Source organism: Kwoniella botswanensis, chromosome 1, assembly GCF_036426115.1.
Source record: "Kwoniella botswanensis chromosome 1, complete sequence".
Classification (NCBI taxonomy): Eukaryota; Fungi; Basidiomycota; class Tremellomycetes; order Tremellales; family Cryptococcaceae; genus Kwoniella; species Kwoniella botswanensis.
The window spans coordinates 9,692,574-9,710,761 of NC_088599.1; the positions used below are offsets into that span (position 1 = coordinate 9,692,574).

The 18,188-nt window shown below is 44.1% G+C and overlaps 8 protein-coding genes across 8 annotated transcripts; 2 read left to right on the forward strand and 6 right to left on the reverse strand.

Moving 5' to 3' along the window:
- Nucleotides 1-425: 425 nt before the first annotated feature.
- On the forward strand, nucleotides 426-863 carry L199_003664 (uncharacterized protein; the record flags this gene model as incomplete). Its single annotated transcript, XM_064889394.1, has 1 exon — nucleotides 426-863. The coding sequence occupies one exon, from the start codon at nucleotides 426-428 to the stop codon at nucleotides 861-863; it is 438 nt and encodes a 145-aa protein (XP_064745466.1).
- Nucleotides 864-1,047: 184 nt separating this feature from the next.
- Nucleotides 1,048-3,128, reverse strand: L199_003665 (uncharacterized protein; the record flags this gene model as incomplete). The annotated part of the gene is made up of 8 exons (XM_064889395.1): nucleotides 1,048-1,173; nucleotides 1,280-1,824; nucleotides 1,934-2,449; nucleotides 2,515-2,638; nucleotides 2,700-2,841; nucleotides 2,896-2,902; nucleotides 2,963-3,038; nucleotides 3,108-3,128. 8 exons carry the CDS (start codon nucleotides 3,126-3,128, stop codon nucleotides 1,048-1,050), a joined length of 1,557 nt encoding a protein of 518 aa, XP_064745467.1.
- Nucleotides 3,129-3,778: 650 nt separating this feature from the next.
- Nucleotides 3,779-4,344, reverse strand: L199_003666 (uncharacterized protein; the record flags this gene model as incomplete). Its single annotated transcript, XM_064889396.1, has 3 exons — nucleotides 3,779-3,980; nucleotides 4,082-4,177; nucleotides 4,247-4,344. 3 exons carry the CDS (start codon nucleotides 4,342-4,344, stop codon nucleotides 3,779-3,781), a joined length of 396 nt encoding a protein of 131 aa, XP_064745468.1.
- A 2,323-nt stretch (nucleotides 4,345-6,667) lies between these two features.
- L199_003667 (uncharacterized protein) lies at nucleotides 6,668-7,185 on the reverse strand (the record flags this gene model as incomplete). The annotated part of the gene is made up of 3 exons (XM_064889397.1): nucleotides 6,668-6,777; nucleotides 6,857-6,966; nucleotides 7,028-7,185. The coding sequence occupies 3 exons, from the start codon at nucleotides 7,183-7,185 to the stop codon at nucleotides 6,668-6,670; spliced, it is 378 nt and encodes a 125-aa protein (XP_064745469.1).
- A 1,607-nt stretch (nucleotides 7,186-8,792) lies between these two features.
- L199_003668 (uncharacterized protein) lies at nucleotides 8,793-10,709 on the reverse strand (the record flags this gene model as incomplete). The annotated part of the gene is made up of 1 exon (XM_064889398.1): nucleotides 8,793-10,709. One exon carries the CDS (start codon nucleotides 10,707-10,709, stop codon nucleotides 8,793-8,795), a length of 1,917 nt encoding a protein of 638 aa, XP_064745470.1.
- Nucleotides 10,710-12,199: 1,490 nt separating this feature from the next.
- Nucleotides 12,200-12,943, reverse strand: L199_003669 (uncharacterized protein; the record flags this gene model as incomplete). Its single annotated transcript, XM_064889399.1, has 2 exons — nucleotides 12,200-12,366; nucleotides 12,484-12,943. 2 exons carry the CDS (start codon nucleotides 12,941-12,943, stop codon nucleotides 12,200-12,202), a joined length of 627 nt encoding a protein of 208 aa, XP_064745471.1.
- A 473-nt stretch (nucleotides 12,944-13,416) lies between these two features.
- On the forward strand, nucleotides 13,417-15,217 carry L199_003670 (uncharacterized protein; the record flags this gene model as incomplete). The annotated part of the gene is made up of 3 exons (XM_064889400.1): nucleotides 13,417-13,506; nucleotides 13,571-15,049; nucleotides 15,116-15,217. 3 exons carry the CDS (start codon nucleotides 13,417-13,419, stop codon nucleotides 15,215-15,217), a joined length of 1,671 nt encoding a protein of 556 aa, XP_064745472.1.
- A 189-nt stretch (nucleotides 15,218-15,406) lies between these two features.
- On the reverse strand, nucleotides 15,407-18,105 carry L199_003671 (glycylpeptide N-tetradecanoyltransferase; the record flags this gene model as incomplete). The annotated part of the gene is made up of 12 exons (XM_064889401.1): nucleotides 15,407-15,501; nucleotides 15,591-15,618; nucleotides 15,680-15,745; nucleotides 15,832-16,071; nucleotides 16,162-16,477; nucleotides 16,602-16,772; nucleotides 16,875-16,991; nucleotides 17,069-17,160; nucleotides 17,225-17,392; nucleotides 17,470-17,573; nucleotides 17,641-17,729; nucleotides 17,810-18,105. 12 exons carry the CDS (start codon nucleotides 18,103-18,105, stop codon nucleotides 15,407-15,409), a joined length of 1,782 nt encoding a protein of 593 aa, XP_064745473.1.
- Nucleotides 18,106-18,188: the final 83 nt, after the last annotated feature.

An 18,188-nucleotide genomic window follows, 5' to 3' on the forward strand; every position in this document is an offset into this window, starting at 1 on the left:
TGATGCACAACGTTGCCTCTTATCCACACCCAGGACTATAGATATATGCAATGCTCGCGGAACGGTCGAGCAGGACTGGACGTACGACGCTTTATCGAACTATATTTCTATTAAATCTCAGCATGCACCGTAAATGATGTATGGGCAACAAGCAACGTACTTCGTCTCCGATGGATCATTAGTAGTCAGTTGTCTCAGGTAAATCCAACTTTATTTACTGAAAAACTACTGTACATATCGTCTATATCGGGTGGCCAGTACTCCTCATGAGGGAATAAAAAGGTATATAAACCTCGTCCTATATCGATAAATTATCTATACAATCATCTTTCTTTCTTCTTAGCCCAGATCCACCACCCGGTACTCGCCACTCATAGAAGTTATACCACCGCACCACACCGCCGCACACTCCAAACATTGTCACAATGACCCGACCGACCACCGCCACCGCCACTACCACCACCGGGTACACCAAATCCCCTCAAGCGTCCAAACTCGATATGGATATCTACCATTCCCACAACCCCGACACTCAGTTCACAGTCTATCGAGATATCCCATCTTTGTTCACTTATCGAAAGGTCATTCAAGAGATCAAACAAGCAAGGTCACCTTCTGAGATTATCGAAGGTAAACGAACCAGACGAAAATACAAGTTGGTAATTGCCCAACTCAAGAAGAGAAAGAATGTTATCAGGTATATGATGAGTGATGATGGTGTTTTATATAAGAGATTGAATTTTGTAGAAATCGTTAAAGATTTTGTGTTTGGTCGTGATAACACCCACTTTCCTTCCCATGATAGATATGCAGGACGAAGGAACATGAAAAGAGGATTTTCACTCGGAATTGATTTGTATTGAACCTTCATTCGAGAACCAAATAAAGACCGAGACATCTCGATGGAAAGAGAATAAATGAAGATTGAAGATATATTTTGATATGAATGAACATGTTTGATTGTCATATATCACGTTGCAATATCCACAGACAGCAGATTGTTATGTTACATACATGACCAGATGACGATAAAATCATCTTATGATCTTACGAGAAATACTGAACTTCTACTCCAACACTTCTTATAGGTCTCTGTCTACTCGCTAAATCAGATACTATACCGACCGAAACTAGGCATTTCCGTATACGTGCTTCGTAGAGGAGAGCGATTGACTGAGAAAGACATGACACTTTGTCAGCTAGCATGATCATAATTATGCATTCCCATGTATGCCGAGACGAGAGGTAGATCATATCGGTCCAGGATGACTTCACTCACCCAGTTCCCAGACAATCTGGCTTTCAATACACCATCTCTATCATCTATAGCCTCGGCTTCATCCGCACTTGTCAAGTCTGCTTGGTCATTGACCGCTCTTGTCCTGATCTCAGTGACGTTCAATGGTCCATCCTGTATTGTCTCGATCGTTTGTTCCGCAGGCCTTAAAGAAGCTTCACGCCAGCTTTCAAATTGACTTTTCCTTTCTTCATCCGCCTTCGTTGGCATCTCACTAACAAGTTCTCCATCTTGTCGGATAGATTTAGAACTAAAAGGGGAAGAAGCAGAAGACTGCTGAGTGATATCCCTCTTACCCCTTCTTCGGCCAATCCACCATTCGCCACCAATAGCCAAATCACTCTCGTATGAGTAGACATTAACGCCAAACCGTGTCGATAATGCTACAGTGGGAGAAACTTGAGCAGAATATGCGGATGACAAGAAGCCAATGAGCGGGTTGTAGAGAAGTGTCAGGGTTGTTGGGGGTGAGGCGGGTGGACCGTTGGGCGATTGTGGGATCGTGGTAAATCGAAGACCAGTTGAAACTATGCATTATATCAGTATGAGACTGACAGAAAGACGTAAAAGAAGGAAGTGAGAGTAACTGGAGGAAATGTGAATGGTATAAGAGCCAGTGCGAAACGATCAACTCACTTCCAAAACTCCTTTGTTTAGCTGAAAAGTAAACTTCCCCTCCAGCGGAGAACCTCCCTTTAAGACCACCTTCCATCATCTCCTCTTCGTCTATCCTCTTGCCATCCTGTTCGGTCTCCTTCTTCACTACAGTGATTACCCCTCCAGTGGGGGTGGACTGGTTATATATGAGGTTTTTGATATCTGCTGATTGCCAGCCGAAATTGTATAGACCTCTGATACCGAACATTCCATCTTGAGCCGAATAGGTATATTCACCAGAGTATCGTCCTGTATCATGTTGTAATGATAGTAGTATATTACCCGGAGGAGGTGGTTGAGAGGGTGGAACGGATGGTTCGGAAGGTTGACGGGAGTGTGAAGGAGGGGTGTTGGGTGATGCGGGTCGAGTAGCAGCTGGAGAAGCGGGTTGGGAGAGGAATGCCAAGTGTGCTTGAAGGGTCGGTGTGAGTCTGGTAGTGGCCAGACCGGATAGGTGAAGTGATGGTAGATGAAGTCGAGAGTATAATAGGTAATCTATGAATTCATCTCACTTCAGTAGTCAATCTAGACAGCGAGCATTATGTATATACACGACTGACCTCTCCCTTCTATCCTCTTACCTGCTAACCATACTTCATCTTTAGCTAATGGTCTTTTAGGCGGCGGGAACACCTGGAACCTTTCTACGACATCCTTGAACCTGATACTACGCGAGGGACCGATCTGCACGAGAGAGCCAATGGGTAAACGATTAAACACATTGTATACGGAGAATGATGCGTACCTGTTCCAAAGGCTCCGACGTGGTGATATACTGTATACTTCCATTCAGCTGAGGTAACGCATCTAAAGCGTATGAGTTAAAGAAGATGGGTGTAGGGGCATTGGCAAGTTGGAGAATGAGTGATTGGGGGACTTGGAAGTCGCTGCGAGTAAAGGGTCAGATGGTTCCTTCGAAGGCGCATAAGCTAGCGACCTACAGTAGAGCTTGATATTTCTAGCATCAGCTCACGACCGTTCTTGGAGTAGAGAATAGGCCGCACTCACAGCTTGATGACCTGGTTATGGAGCTATATAAATTATCCTCATTCCAACCTATCGCATTATAGTAATTCCGAAGGATCTATGGTATGGATTTTCAACGTAAACAACCCCACCCGACTGCGAGCTACCCTGCCGCAAGGTGACTCACAAAGTTGGAGAAGCCTATCATGGCTGTTCATGATATGCTTGTTGGGTCTATTCCTGCTGGCAGATGTGCTATACAATGTCGTATTGGCAAATCACATACATAGAGAAGTGTTTGAGGGTTGAGAGTATGAACATTGCGAAAACCGTAGTCAGGTACTGAAATCGTCAAGTGGAGGTCGACCACTTCTTCATGACTTCCAGATGATAATGTACAGAGAAGGATGGCAGCTCTAAGCATTCTATATGCATATAGGATCGAGCTCGTACAGCTCTTTTTGGTTGACATTCGACTAAAAATGTCTAGATTATACAATGATATGGTATGTTGACTATATAGTATGAATATAGGTTATGATTCTCCGAAAAAGTCCCAAAAATGATAGATGTTCTACAATGAGTGTGATATATAGGTTAAATATATACTAAGTGATCGTGATAAGTTGGTTTTGGTTGTGTTCATAACGGTTTGATAGATGTAGTAAGGTATGTCGTACGGTGATGAGAACGACTGGCGTTCACATAGAGAAGTAGTAAGGTGGGGGTCCTCTGGTGGCAGTTGTGGCTAACCACAGATTTCATTCGATTTTTTTTCATTTTCGTTTGATTTTCATTTTTTCATTTCACGAAGACAAGAAAAGGCAAGACACAAATCATGGATGATATGCGACCAGCTTATTGCTTCCTGTTGAAGTGCCAGGAGATAGGGAAGACACCTTGGTCCATGTTACCGTCGGTAAGGGCGGAGAAGGCGGAGGGGGAAAGATCGAGAGATCCATCGTCACAGGTTGGGCACTCGTCGGCGACGGTGACAACGATCTTCTTGCCGTTGGCAGAGTTGGTAAGGGTAATTCCTTGTCCACAGTTGGATCCGCCGCTGAATTTGAGAATGAATGTCAGCACGAAGAACAACGACCAGAAAAGCGAAGGTTGGCGAACAATGACCAAGAATGGGTCAAATGAGAATCTGCCACTCACTTTTTTTGGTATTGAGCAGAGTTAAGAGCGACAATGTAGTCCTCGTTAACGTTCCACCATCCACAGGCACCAAGACCGACTTCGAAGTAAGTGGCTCTATGGGCAAAATTGTAGTAATTAGCAAAGAAGACCAGATACGATCAAAGGAAGGTAAGGTCGACTCACTGTCCATCGTGGGTGATTCTCTTCTCGAGTTGAGATTCGACGGGAGCAGCAAGAACGGCTGAAGCAGCGACGAGAGCAGTGAAGACTTTGGCGAACATTTTGATAGAGTGAATGTGTGTAGTTGGGTGTAGGTACTAGACCGTGTTTTATTTTATTCAATCAATGAGTGAGTGAGTGAGTGAGTTGACAGTGGAGCTGTTTTTGGTGAAGAAGGGAGAGGTGATTTAACGATTCAGATTGAGGGGTTTATATATCTGTTCTGACCACTGACAACGATGCTCCAACATGAACTCAATTGGTCTTCGGCCATATGCCCCGATCTAGCTTGAGAAGAGAGCATTTCACTCTTTCAGTCTCGATAAGATCTTTACTCCGATCCCCACATGCAGACATGTTCTGGTCTTTCATTATTACAATACAATACAAATTTTTGAGGCCCAACGGATCAAATCATCCGTCACTTACGGCGTCTCTGTCTTTTGTCTTTCTTGATCGGGCGAGATTAGATAAAAGTTCAGCTCCGAAGCTTACATTCGGTGGATCAGTACACCCACCCACGAACAATAGAAAAGGCATAAAAAATGAATGTGTGGAGAAAGTTACATGAATGTGAGCGGGGTGGACAACCCCAAAATCACTTCCCGTCAAAAGAGGCGCCAAGCCTTTCCGCCAGTGGTATTGCAATGGACCTGGCGAGACGAGTACAGTATATCGAGACCTGATACCTGATTACTAATTCCTGAATGGTCGATGGTGTGATAGTGGTGGTGTAAAGGAGAGAGCAAGACTCACTCCAAAGGTGGAGAATTGAAGTTTCGAGCTATACAGGCCGACTGCTGTAAGACAAAAATGTTATTCATTTCCCTAACCGATTCCTGCCGTACAGAGTGGGTAGGTTAATGAAAGACCAGAACGACCCAAAGACCCAAAAGGGTATCAGAGATAGTATTTAAGGGTATAAGATGATCGACATGAGCACGATTTGTCAAGATTTGCTGCTAGTCTCGGAGGAAGTACAGGTAGGTCAGCCGATATCGACAAAGATAGGAAGAACCCCAGATTAGCTCTCCTCTAGCTAGGTAGAAGGATCGACAAGCACCAAGCACCAAGCACCGAGGCTAGGATGCAGGTCCAAGGTCCAAAACTTATTTCTGTTCTCTTTCCTTTTCGGACAAAACGGACTTCCTCACCTGTATGTGATGTAAAGCACCCCATTTCTCAAATTGCGTCAAGTGAGGTCAAGCTTGATGAGCTGAGATGTCATTGAAAATTTTGGTTGAATATATGAATAAGGGACCAAAGGGTAGATCAATTTTGGGGTTACGGACGACCCAAATATACTTTTTCCGAATCCGAAATTAAGGTAAGACCCCCGGGAACCGGCACTACCTCTCTGTACGGCAAAATCTATTTTTGAGTCTGGATTTCTTGGGTCCTGAACCGCATGGCTCTCACGTGGCTTCTGGGGTAGTTTTTCGAACAACTTTTATAAACGAGGGACCGAAAATGAATCTGGGTAAGTTCAATGAGCTCTTGTCTCTCGTTTCCCATACAATACTTTTACATACACGAAAGCCTGGACACGATGGACATTAAATTATCAACTCATGGGAAAGGTATTAGCGCTTTTGAATGTACTAGTGAACGCCATTGACGCATACAGTACCAAATGGATCAGACACATGATGTATCCCGTACATTTCATTGCATCGCAGACGATACAGATCGTGGAAGAACATCACCTTGATCTATACATGGGAAAATACCAATGAATCGGAGGCGTTGGTTGTGTGGTGTATAGGAACGAGGGTGTAAAGAAACGGTGATTGAACATACGCATACTCTCTTATGTTCGATTCGACTACTTGCTCCGAAGTGTGAACATGAGAATCCAAGGGATCGATACTATATTCTTACCCGTTCTCCCTAGCGATACGCAATCACGGATCGATGAGGTCCGGATTGATACATGATATCGCGAGTAGCGGTGTACATCGGATGTCTCTCGTAGCAATACCGAGTAAATCCTAGGTGTGAGGCAGGAAGAGTTCCAACCTCAATTGCGAAGCGGTCGGCATACTAACGAGTAAGTCAGTCGAAAGGGCATATCAAACATGGCAATGATAGCCAGAGCAAGGATGATATGTCAAATGCATTTCTCGCATAGACATATAAATATTATACTAGTCAATTCGTCACCATCGTTAAAAGAGCGTTTCTATATCTATTTTATATATGATATGATATGATATGATAGGTCGTCAGAAGAGGACGTCACCAGGACGTTTCGTTTTTTGGTTGATCGTTAAAACCCAAGATGGTAGGTATGTTAAAAGATAATGAGATTGATATCTATATGCGAGGTGACGAATCAGAAGGGAATTGTCCGTTGGCGGGAAAAGGGGGTTTAGGGGAAGGGGATTATAAGTAACCCCATTGCATTTCGAAGACACCGAGGTCAAAGTTGTTGTTGGTAAGGTGACCGAAAAGACCTTCAGACATGTCGAGATCACCCGAGTTACATGATGGGCCTAGATATCCAAGTCACAAAATCAATATTCACTCTTTCTACACCGTTCATTATCGTCAAGATGGAGACGAATTACTCACACTCATCGGCTACGGTGGGGAAAGCGATAGTGGAGGTAGCGGGGTTCCATACCCAAAGCTTGCTACCGCACTTAGATCCGTCGTATTGAGCAGAGTTGACAGCAACGACGCTACAAAAATTCACCGATGTCAGTAAAGGTATGAAGTGGAGGTTTAAAACACAAAACTTACTAGTCGGAACCGGAGTTGGTCCATCCACAAGCTCCCAATCCAGCAGCGTAGTAGGTAGCAGTACCTGAGTTTTGGTCTTTCTTCTCGAGAGAAGGAGCAGCAGTAGCGAAAGTGAGAGCAGCGAGAGCAGCTACGACAGTTGATTTACCGAAGAACATCTTGTGTTGTTGTTTTGTTTGTTTTTGTTGGTCGTGTACCGGTGGAGGTCTTTGTATAGACTTTTGATTTGACTTTGGTCGGTTGTGTCGAAAGTATCGAACTTGAAAGAGTCAAGAGAATGACTTTTTGGTGTGTTTTGTTGTGAGTTGATGTGTTGTGAAAGACAGACAATTCGATTCGAGGAGATCAGAAGGGTATTTATACCTTTTCTTCCTTCGACAGGTGCTGAAAAATTTCGACGTTTGGACACCCTCGAAAAGTCAAAAGGTTTTTTCGAGGTTCTTCCCAGCCTCCTCTCTCACCGTCATGTTGTCCTGTCCTTTGTCTCGTACAGCAGTAATTTGTGAGTGTAGGTCTCGATCAGACCCATCGTGTTCTTTACCCCATAATTCCTTTCCCTCCCAGTGAATTAATATCTGAGCAAAGTCAAACCCCGCAAGGGATAAGATAAGTCACTCGAATCGAAAATTCCGTCTCGACTGATGGGCAAGTTGCACTCTGTCTGGGTGGATAAACGATCTTTGACGACGTCATTTGATGGTACAAGTAAGTTAGAGCAAACCCCATTCCCACATTCGAGCCCGTTGTCTGGACAACGATCCATTTGATCTAAACCCCATACAACGTGGTTGAAGGATGCTGTGACTAAGATCAAGAATCCCCAACTGAAAGGTTAAATCACTTACAATATATCCCCTTCTACATCCACCCTTCTCTGCGCAACGGTAGGAGATGAAACTGGGGTAATTGACTTAGTGCGACGCTAACAAGCTCGGATGTCCCGACTCGTTTTTCGTTTTTACAGACGGAAGCTTTTTCGTTTGATTTATGGTTGCTTGGTGACATCACTCGAGACAAATGCAATACTCAACAGTCGAAGGTCAAGGCTAGATACATAAATTTTTGACCAGCAGCTGAAAGAGATTCGCTCGAGAGCCGATCCTCCTGGCATGTGCAGGATGATCTCCTCAGCTGATGTGACTGTACAGAGGTCTGATGGAGAAAAGCACATGTTTAACCTTGTTACCTCGGATGATCTGCAGTGGCGCAAAAACCGCATCATATATATCTTCAAACCCTGAGCGTTTTCTGGGGTAAGATTGCTCCCAAGCTACTGCAGCCTGCGGCATAGTTTGCGGCATGGCATTCTTATTTCTTCCGATATATCTGGACGGGTGATCACAGTGCTCGTAGTACATACTGGCATATATGGACAAACCTACAAATATTAGGGTGATGATGTGCAGATGGATAGATCTCGACAAACGGATGCAGTGCGAATGACGTACTCCTGCGGCATGCCGAGACGGTTGTCATTCCGGACAGCCGATATGCGGCATATATGCAACAGATCTGAGTGATCTGTATGGTACGAACAGCTATTTTATCACGGATAAGTCAAACGGCCGGGACAAGGAGGCAGGCTCACACACATGTAGAGAAATCATCGGCTTTATATTTTCATTTTACGTTTATAGATTATTATACAACAACAACAGAGATGAGAATACCTAGCAACAATTGACGGGAAAACGATGTATGACAGATCTCCCAGCTGACAGATCTGTGCTCTTACAAGCACGAGTATATGTTACTTTGTGTTAGTTTACATGTCATCAAGATCGATATATTCTTCCTCTTCATGCTCTTCCATCCCAGTCCTAACCTTACTACTATGCAGCTCCCAGTCATATTCCTTTCTCGTGACCAATTTTGAAAGTACTTCAACACTATCATCCTCATCATCCTCTTCTTGGCCTCTCTCTTTGTGATCATCCGATCTTTCGCTGGAATATGAATTACTCCGCTTGAACGGAGTGAAAGACCACCATGCCTTCCCACTGATGTTCGTATATGCAATACTATCCGCATCAGCCGATACGGAAGGAAGCGATTTAACTGACGTGGTGGGACTGGCACATAGAGTGGACGTATCGGATAAAGAATCAATACTGCCAGGCGAAGAACCCAACTCTTTCCCTACAGCGAGGGACGGTTGACCCTGATGTGTGGACATAGACAGCGGGTTGGGCTGTCTGAGTCTGGAGGTAGTAGGTCTTCGTTGGACAGGTTTGGGCGGAGGGAATAATGGGTTTGACGTTGGAGGTATAGCTGGTGGACCCATTTGACCATGTGCTTGTCTCGTAGGTGTAGATGTGGACGTGGGGATGGTGAGTAAGTCAGGCGAAGAATGAGTATGTCTATGTCCAACCCTCTTCAAATGCGATGGTAGTGGTCGAGAAGGTTTGATTGGAATGCCATCTACTCCCAGTGGTAGGGGAACGAGTGGTTTAGGTAAAGAAGGTAAACTTCCGGAACTGGGGAATTGGAATGGACCAGTTTCGATTCCAGGTATATTCTTCAATCTTTCTTTTAATCTTTCTGAAGGTCCGGGTTTCCTACCTCGACTGTTATCTGGAGGATCAGAATCGACCTCGTTTTGATTGTTTTTAGGCGGTGTATTGGGGAATGACCAAGTAGCTAAAACTGCTATATCTGATACCGAGCTAGTTGACTCTATACTGCCCCTTCTGGAATGTAAACCTTTCCTTGGTATTCCACCAGTGAGAGAATGTATATCTTGTACAGACCATGACCTGGGTGATGCGATGGGTCTGCTTGGGGTTTTGCTTTTTCGATTCTTGGAAGATGAAGCGGGGGAATAACTGATATTTATTGGATCAGGACGTAGAGGAGGAGGAGGCATAGACTGATATGAACAAGGATAAGAATGATTAGGAGGTGGAACTGAAGAATTCGAATTCGATCTCTCCAGAGATGTTTTAGTAAATTTCAGTTCGGGTATCTGATTATCTTCGAGTTTACTTTCCTCTTCCAAAGGTAGATTAGGCGATATAGGCGATATCTTTGATTTACTCGGTTTCCTACTGTGTGGATTGAGCGATGGAGACGCAGGCACCGATCTGTGGGAAGTGGAAGGTTCCCCTTGTCCTTCGATAAGGGTTGGTAGACTGATTGCACTGGTAGATGCCAGGGGGTTTCGAGATATGGAAAATTCTTGTAATTTACCGGTAGGAGGTGGTAAGCTGAAAGCGATAGATGATGATGATGAGGAAGCGGGCAGAGCAGAATGACAGCGTCGGTGTGTAGGTCGAGTAGGAGTTTTCAACCTGGGAATGAAAGGAGGTGGTGAATTGGGTCTGGAATCATGACTATAGCCATGACTCGCTACACTGCTTATTGATAATCTCCTTTTTTCACCTAATCCACCGCCTGGTAGGGGCTCCCAATCCCCTGTCAGATCCGTTACGGATGCACTGGCCGGTAAGAGGTTTCCCAATCCTGGATATGGCTGAGTCTGTTTGACCGGAGTGAGGGATGGTGAAGGTGGTACGGCCTGAATAGGCGAATCAATCTGATGATGTGCGCTTGACCTAGATCGTGATCTTGTACGAGGTGGTTTGGTAGGTGTATTTCGTGTAGGTGGGTAGAAGACGGGAGGGGAAGTGTCGATCAAGCCTCCTAGTATTCCTGACGGTAAAGAGGGAAGAGTGAACACCATTTTAGGCCACTCATGTATGTGTTTACAACAGCGTCCAACGCTTTTTACTATTCTCTATTACTTCGACTAGCGGTTGTCTCTGTTGGTTTTAAATGTGAGGTGGACGGAGTAGCGATCAAGTCACTGGGACTTTGGCAGCTATCAAGTCAAATGACTATCATATCAGTTCAACTCCTGATTGAGATCAACCCACCGAAATTCTACAATCTTGAGATGAGGAGGTAAATCTCGAAAATTGCACTGAAAGGAACTACCGCTTGACTCACGTTTTAATGGTCCATCATTGTGAGAGGTAAATAAAGGAGGCTGATGATATCGTAAAGAGTGTCTGTTTGAGTGAGCTGATGATTGAGTGGTCTTTACAGATGAAGATGGAGATATTGTTAACGGCGATAATGATCAAAACGACGTATGTGAATATTGATTTCTCAGGAATACGAGTACTGTAAGGGGGAATGTGAAAGTGGAAACAGGGTGATAGATGATGTTGACGTTCAATATCCAGAATGCCGTAGGCCGTAGTCTAGTGTCGTTCCTCCTTGACAGGTACAAAGGTCACTTGTCAGTAGTTGATGATAATGTCGACGTCGAATGCGCTGGTCTCATGATTGTTTTGGTTCAAGTCAATCGCATCTCTACTCGCCCTCTCGATACAAGTAGGGTGTGAGACAAATTGGATTGAAAACATTACATTTACCAGTACACTCCGAGTAACTCACATCTCGATTCGCATCGGATGTGTACGCATTCCGTCATTGTGTCATCGTCGATCTCCCCAATGACAACCAACGTATCCTATATCAGCCGTAGACTGACGATGAAGTCTCATCGGATGGTCAAAAACCAATTGTTTGGTTCCAAACTGAAAACCCTTTTTATGCCGGTTCGATACCCATCCGATGGGATTCGTTGCGAATATACTCGTCGGTTCCCATAAATCGAAGCTGTCCTGCTATCACTGACAGTACTGGGGTCGAGCTGCGTATGTACAGTACAAGCAGTACAAGAAGATAGCTAAGCAACGCCGAGAATAGCCAAGTGGCTTCTTTCGCTCTTCTACATTGCATCAGGCGTCCATATAGGCGTATGAAAGGAGGAAGAAGAAAGAAGCTTGATTTGCCTATTTCGCTTGTTCTTGGTCATCGTTTGGGTTATATGTCACGTTCATATTTATACGGTATCTACCTACATATTCCAAACGGTGATCAACTGAGCTGAACATCGAGGGTCTGCTGATGCTGGTATGTCTAGTGATCGTGGAATACTCTTATACGTATTATTTGTACAATCGTAAACAGTAGACGATCTTTTCGTACTTTAACTTTTTACGATATGACTGGGCTTTATATTCATGACAATTCAGAAAACTCGCACACTTTACCTGATCAGCAGGTACTGTGTTTCGCATACCAAGTGCAGCAATTGTCACAGGATACCTAAATGTACGCATTGTCTGACCTGTAGGATGTAAGTTACATGATCAACCTATCTTATTCCCCTACTATCCCTTGACTGGCAGTAGACAAATCTATTGGTATCTGTTTGACAGGTGTGAAGGCCGCACTGATAATTCTCAGAGATAAGAGTATCCGATGTATTGATAAGATGATTTGAATGATTCGTGATATTATACCTGACTTGGGATACTGATTTGAGCCTAATTCGACCAAATGAGATAGATCAGTCAACACTATTTCATTCAACTTGTGTACCTCGCCATCTAAAGGTTGTTCCATAACAAGCCCAGCATGTATAGCAAGAATAGTATACTCACTCTTAATCCCTATCAACCTCGCAATCTCCCTAATTTCATCCACCGCACAAATTCCCCCACTCCCTACTCCAACTATCGTCGCAACGTCCAAAGGTCTCTTCCAAGCTTTCTCATCAGGGACAAAAGGCAACGTAGCGCCTCTCCAGGCTAACAGCCATAATAATCCTATTCTCACAAGCTGGTTCGTGGATGATTCAGGAATCTTCCAGCCTCCTATCCTCTTTAGTGTTCTAAGTACAGAGCCAAATCCAGCAAAGAGCGAATAAGCAATGATCAGTCTTACTATAGCTCTGGATATGTCCCATGGTCTAGAGTCGGGGAGGGTATCAAATGTCGAGGATGGGATGAAGGGCAGTGAGAGAGGCATGAGGAAGGCGTCAAGGCGGATTTGACGGAGGGGAACGAACGGAGGGATGGAGAGAGTGAGGAGGAAGAGTAGGAGCAAAGGGATGGAGGACATCGTGAGCTGGCCTAAGCTCGTTTCGAGGAATCGAAGGAATCGGGTTAGGTAGGTACTGCGGAACGAATTCGCGAGCTTTGCAGGCGTTGATCACTGAAGTCGTATATGTTGATTTTGTGACAGTATAATGAATGACTTTGAGTTGTAAAACGAAAACATTGGGGATAGTGACAAGAATCCAACACCGCACGTCATCAGGATCCTTCCGACGGAAATGCCCAGATCTGAACTTGGGTTATCTGTGGCATCGTCCATGAGCATCAGCACAGGACATCCATCCTTTGAACAAGTATGAAAGGGTTGGTCGCATGAATGAACCTTTGTAGAGGCGGTGACAGGATGCTAAAGCATAATGGTTGTGGATTTTGCTGATTGTTCGAAATGATCCCTGATCCCTAATCCAAAACTTCAATACCAAAATACTCAAGCAAAAAGCAAATTTCACGAATTTAGTCAAGTCATTCCATCAAAATATGGGCAACATCGACATATCCGATAGGACAATCTTATCCACTATTTGGGAAGTGTTGGATAAAACACCAAATGAACTCTTTGGATGTCCCGTGAGCTGAAATAATTGCACTCGGATCAAATGGAACTCGCTGATAGAAAACCGATTTGTTGTAGGCAATATCCCTTGAGGAACTCTATAGAACTCTGGACACCACATACGAGACTCTCAATTCTAATCCTATCATCGGCCTATTGGATGAACATAGTGGAGATCTATTGGGAATCAATCATAGAGTATCGCTCAAGTCGGTTAGGAAAGGTGAAAAGAAAGAACACTGGATAGTATTCCAACCGATACCTGGGAAGGTGCAGCCAGGCAACCGTAAAGCCAGCTCAACCGTATCTACCAGCAAGCCAGATAAAACAAGCGATTCGAAGATGGATAGTAACACCTCGTCTTGGCAAGACTTAGGTGAAAAGGAAGGGAAGACCTTGGAACTGTTACCTAATTTACCAGGAGGATCCAATCATCTATCCCACCGTACAGCCCCAAAATCAGCTAGAGAAAGGATATTTTCTGTTCTTGGCATGAGAAAGGAGAAATATCGTAATGGCAACGGTAGCGACAAGTCCTCGGTTGAGAGAGTGATACAAGGGCATGACGGGATTAGTGTCGAAATGGACTCTACTGATCACGGAGGACAGCGGGATTTGCCATCACATCACAACTCGCCAAGCCTAGGAAGGTCTGTTTACAGTAAGGAGAGCGATAAGGGAGATTGGTTGAAGGAGACTCAAGCTTGGAAAGATGAGAGAAAGAAACCCGAAAGAAAAGGGACGGAGTGGAGTATAATAGATGCTTACAATTACACTCCCCAAAATGATCACTTTGCAGAGATCGATATTAACCAGACAAGAGAAAGGAATCATGCGAATGTTGACGAATCAGAGAGAGGGACAGGAGAAAGAGATATCACACCAAATGAAGAGATTAAGTTGGATCAACACCAAGTAAAAACAAGTAATGTAGGGGCTGAGGTGCAGGACAAGCATGAAGAAGAAACACGGGAAGAGGCACAGCCAGAAGTGAAGACCAAATTTGATTTCACTGATGAAAATGACATATCTACGAATCAACGGGTTAGCCCAGAGTTGAATGGTGATTATTATGACTATCAAGCTATGCACGGAAGGCATGAAGATCTCGAAGTTGGAGACATTGGTGTCGAGCCCAAGGGTGAAAGATCAAGAACAGATAGTAAAGATCGCAAGAAGGATAAGCTTAAGCATAGAAGCAAGGATGAACGAAAGAATAGGAGGAAAGACCTAGAATCTGGTTTTGAGATAAATTCGATTTCGGTGGCTGATATCACCTCGAGTGAAGAAGATAGTAAGGCTAAGGATGGAATCCGACACAAGTCCATAAGAAGAAAGTCCGGTAGACGTAACCGGAAACCGCCTGAGGATAAGAAGAGAAGTCACAAAACCAGGTCAAGATCGTCCAGCGATGATGAAATTATCTCGGAAAACCCCTCTGATCAATATTCATCAGAATCAGAAGAACACCATGAAGACCACAAGGTCCCAGGACCACCCACACCATCTTTTCTCAAAGCCTTTGAGGGATTACCTTTCGAACCTGATATTAGCATTGTAAGTATCATCCTGGGATCCTTCTCATTGATCATGAGCTGACTGAAATTGGGAATTCCCGGGTAGATCAATTCCCTCTCATGGTTTAAAGATCGATATCACCTAATCTTAGCTGAGTTGATTATTTTGTTGAGCATAGTATATATACTTCAGGCTAGTGGTTTGTAGTCTCGTATACCGATCAACATTCTAGGATATGAAAGGTCAATCACGATTGATAATCCACTGTATTATTGTACAGTGACAGCTCAATCTTCTGTCACACAGTATCAGTACGTATGTACAGTAAATCATGAGAAGGAGAAAATGCAATGCATCAATCATTTCGTTAGACTCTATAAGCATGATAGAAGGAATTTAAAGCATCACCACACCTATACCTGAACCTTGCTTTTGAGAGGTCGTTCGCTGACCACCGTCGATGGGTGCGCAAGACCAGTTGTACAGGTAGTCTGAACGGGACATATACACCGTCAGCACGGTACGTTCTGTGCGATATAAATATCTTCATATGATACAATAGAAGATGGAAAACACTCACAGTTCAAGTAACCATCACCGGGACCGAACTGTTCATGAGAAGATTCAGATGAGCTCGAGCCTCGTTTACCAAGTGGCCAATCAACTGACCTTCTGTTCTTGTAAGAACATATTATTATCCAAACAACTCAATGCGTTAAGTACGTCGAAACCGGCCTACATGCACTCATCAGCTACCCGTCCACCCTTTGAAAGCACGATATGAGACGGAACATTGAAGCGTAAGGGTCCCTTGCACTCACAGCTTTAGCAATACTCAACATATCATTACTCAAAGCGTTCAATCTCTCTTCCAATTTCCTGTTGGTCTTCATATCGTGCGTGGCAGCATCATCGGCTGATCCACCAGGTTGGAAGATCACGTCGGAAGCGTAGTAGAACATGTATGCAGCTTTGAGCATATCGTGTTTGGGATGTTTCATGATGGTTGATGGGAGGGAATAGAAGGACATAAAATCGGTTATGAGGTTGGTCGTTGGATCCTATAATGAATGAGAAACATCAGCATAAAACACTTTCTTCTCTCGGGAATTGTATACTATGTTCAGTATTTGCTGAAAGCTATCACTCACCTCAACAACGTATGACCATACAACCTGTTCTAACCTCTTACCATCTTTATCTTCCTTTCCTTGTCCAGATAAGAACCAATGCCTGACTTCCTCATCTTTACCAAACGTCTGAGCGATATCGAACCGGTTCAAGTACTTTCTCAATAAATCGCCTACTTGAGGTACATCACTTTCGGTCATCTCTCTGAATCCTGGTATCCTAGGGTGAGGAGGTACGGAGTATGATTTGACTAATCGTGCGATAGTGTATCCTCGTGGGAGGGGCGAGAATCCTATGTCTACGAGTTTGGGAGGGTTGAGGTTTCGGTGCCAGTATCTATATATCTCAGAATTGAGGTCATCAGCCATGTTCTTATACTTACTTACAAAATCACGCATTGCAGTTGTATGTGTGTACGATGAAGGGTCTACATTGACAAGTAGTGGCCGACAGCACTCACCGACATGTACCTATAGGAGTGGGAATGACCACACCACCCGTATATATGGCCTGCCAGACATTCTCTAGGTTCACTCTTCTCGTGACTTCCTTGATCAAGACAGGAGTTAATCTCTTCGATCGTAATTTCTTGTGAACACACAAGAAGTTGATATCGGCTGAATCGAATGTCCTGTGCCGAGTGATCAACGTTGTCAGCGATTACGAAAAAAAAACCTTCCTTCAATAACACCTAGGGTATGTATTGTAGAACCTATGAAGAAATCGGACTCACTTTGACCTGACTCTGATCTCAATCTTGATACCAGAAATGAAAGCGATTAATTTCCCTGTCTTCTGTACTCTTACGCCAATATGCCAATCTGGATAATACCCTGGTGCAGTCAACGCCCTACATATCACCCCAAGATCAGCTTCTTCGTTGGACCGGGTCGTCTATAATCACAGCTGGCGAGGCGATCAACATACCAAAGTAAGAATTCTTTAGAATACTTGAATCTGAACATAGCTTCATCATCCTCAACGTAATTTTCCGATAACAAATCATAAACCTCTTTACACTATTTCCATTTCATTTGACATTAGCTACAATCAGTGAGGCGATCATGATTTGGGTCAGCTTACCTGCTCTTCATTCTTGATATCTATCAGACTCCAAACGAAACCTGAAGGTAAAGCCCCAGGTTCCTGCTTCACATCCGCAGGGGTCTTGTAAGAATCTATAGGACCTTCTTCTAATGCCGCACCAGAGGAGGAAGTAGGGAATTGAGGAACAGGCTGTGTTTTCCAGAACTATTTCAAGAGGCATGTTAGCGTTTCCAATCGAAATTGCAAGCTCCCAGATGGAATACGTTTTATGGTAAGCTTACTTTATGTTCACCGAGATTTTTGCTATTTGATTTGTTACCCAGAGCTACTTTACCTTCCAAGATTTTCATAAAGTCGGCTGCTTTCAAAGCTTTCTGAATTTCCTCTATCATCATCGACAATTTCATATCAGCTTTGATCCTTCCACAGAGTCCCTGTGCTGAAAAGCTTACCATCAGTAGCGGCATTCGATTCTTGCGGGTCCATCTGTTCTCGAACTGCATCAATTACCTGTTGAGGTGCTTGACCCGTAGCAATATTCCTATAATGCAAGACGTATCATTCAGTCGGACGTCACCCACCTACACGTAGGTAGTATCTGTCGACTATAGTTGAACTCACTTCAACTTCTGAACAGCTTTTGAAGCTTTCCCCTTCTTCTTCTTCTTTTTCTTCTTCTTACCACCTTCACCACCTGCACCCTCCGTCGCTCCTTCCCCAGCTACACCTACTCCTTCTCCCTCAGCTTCACCATCTTCGTCATCACTGTCACCTTCCTCTTCGGCAGCCGCTTCTTCACCTAATTTCTGGAATTTCTCCAGGACTTCTGCTACTTCCGGTTGAGCCTCCGCAGGGACGGTATGCGAGGATGAAGTTGGGTTTCCTACTGGGAGAGCATCTTCCTGTGGTACTGGCATTGTTGTGCTAGTCGCTCGTGTGCAAGAGCTCTACTTGGTATGCAGTGGACTCGTATTGATGGTTGAACGATGACTTTCTTTTT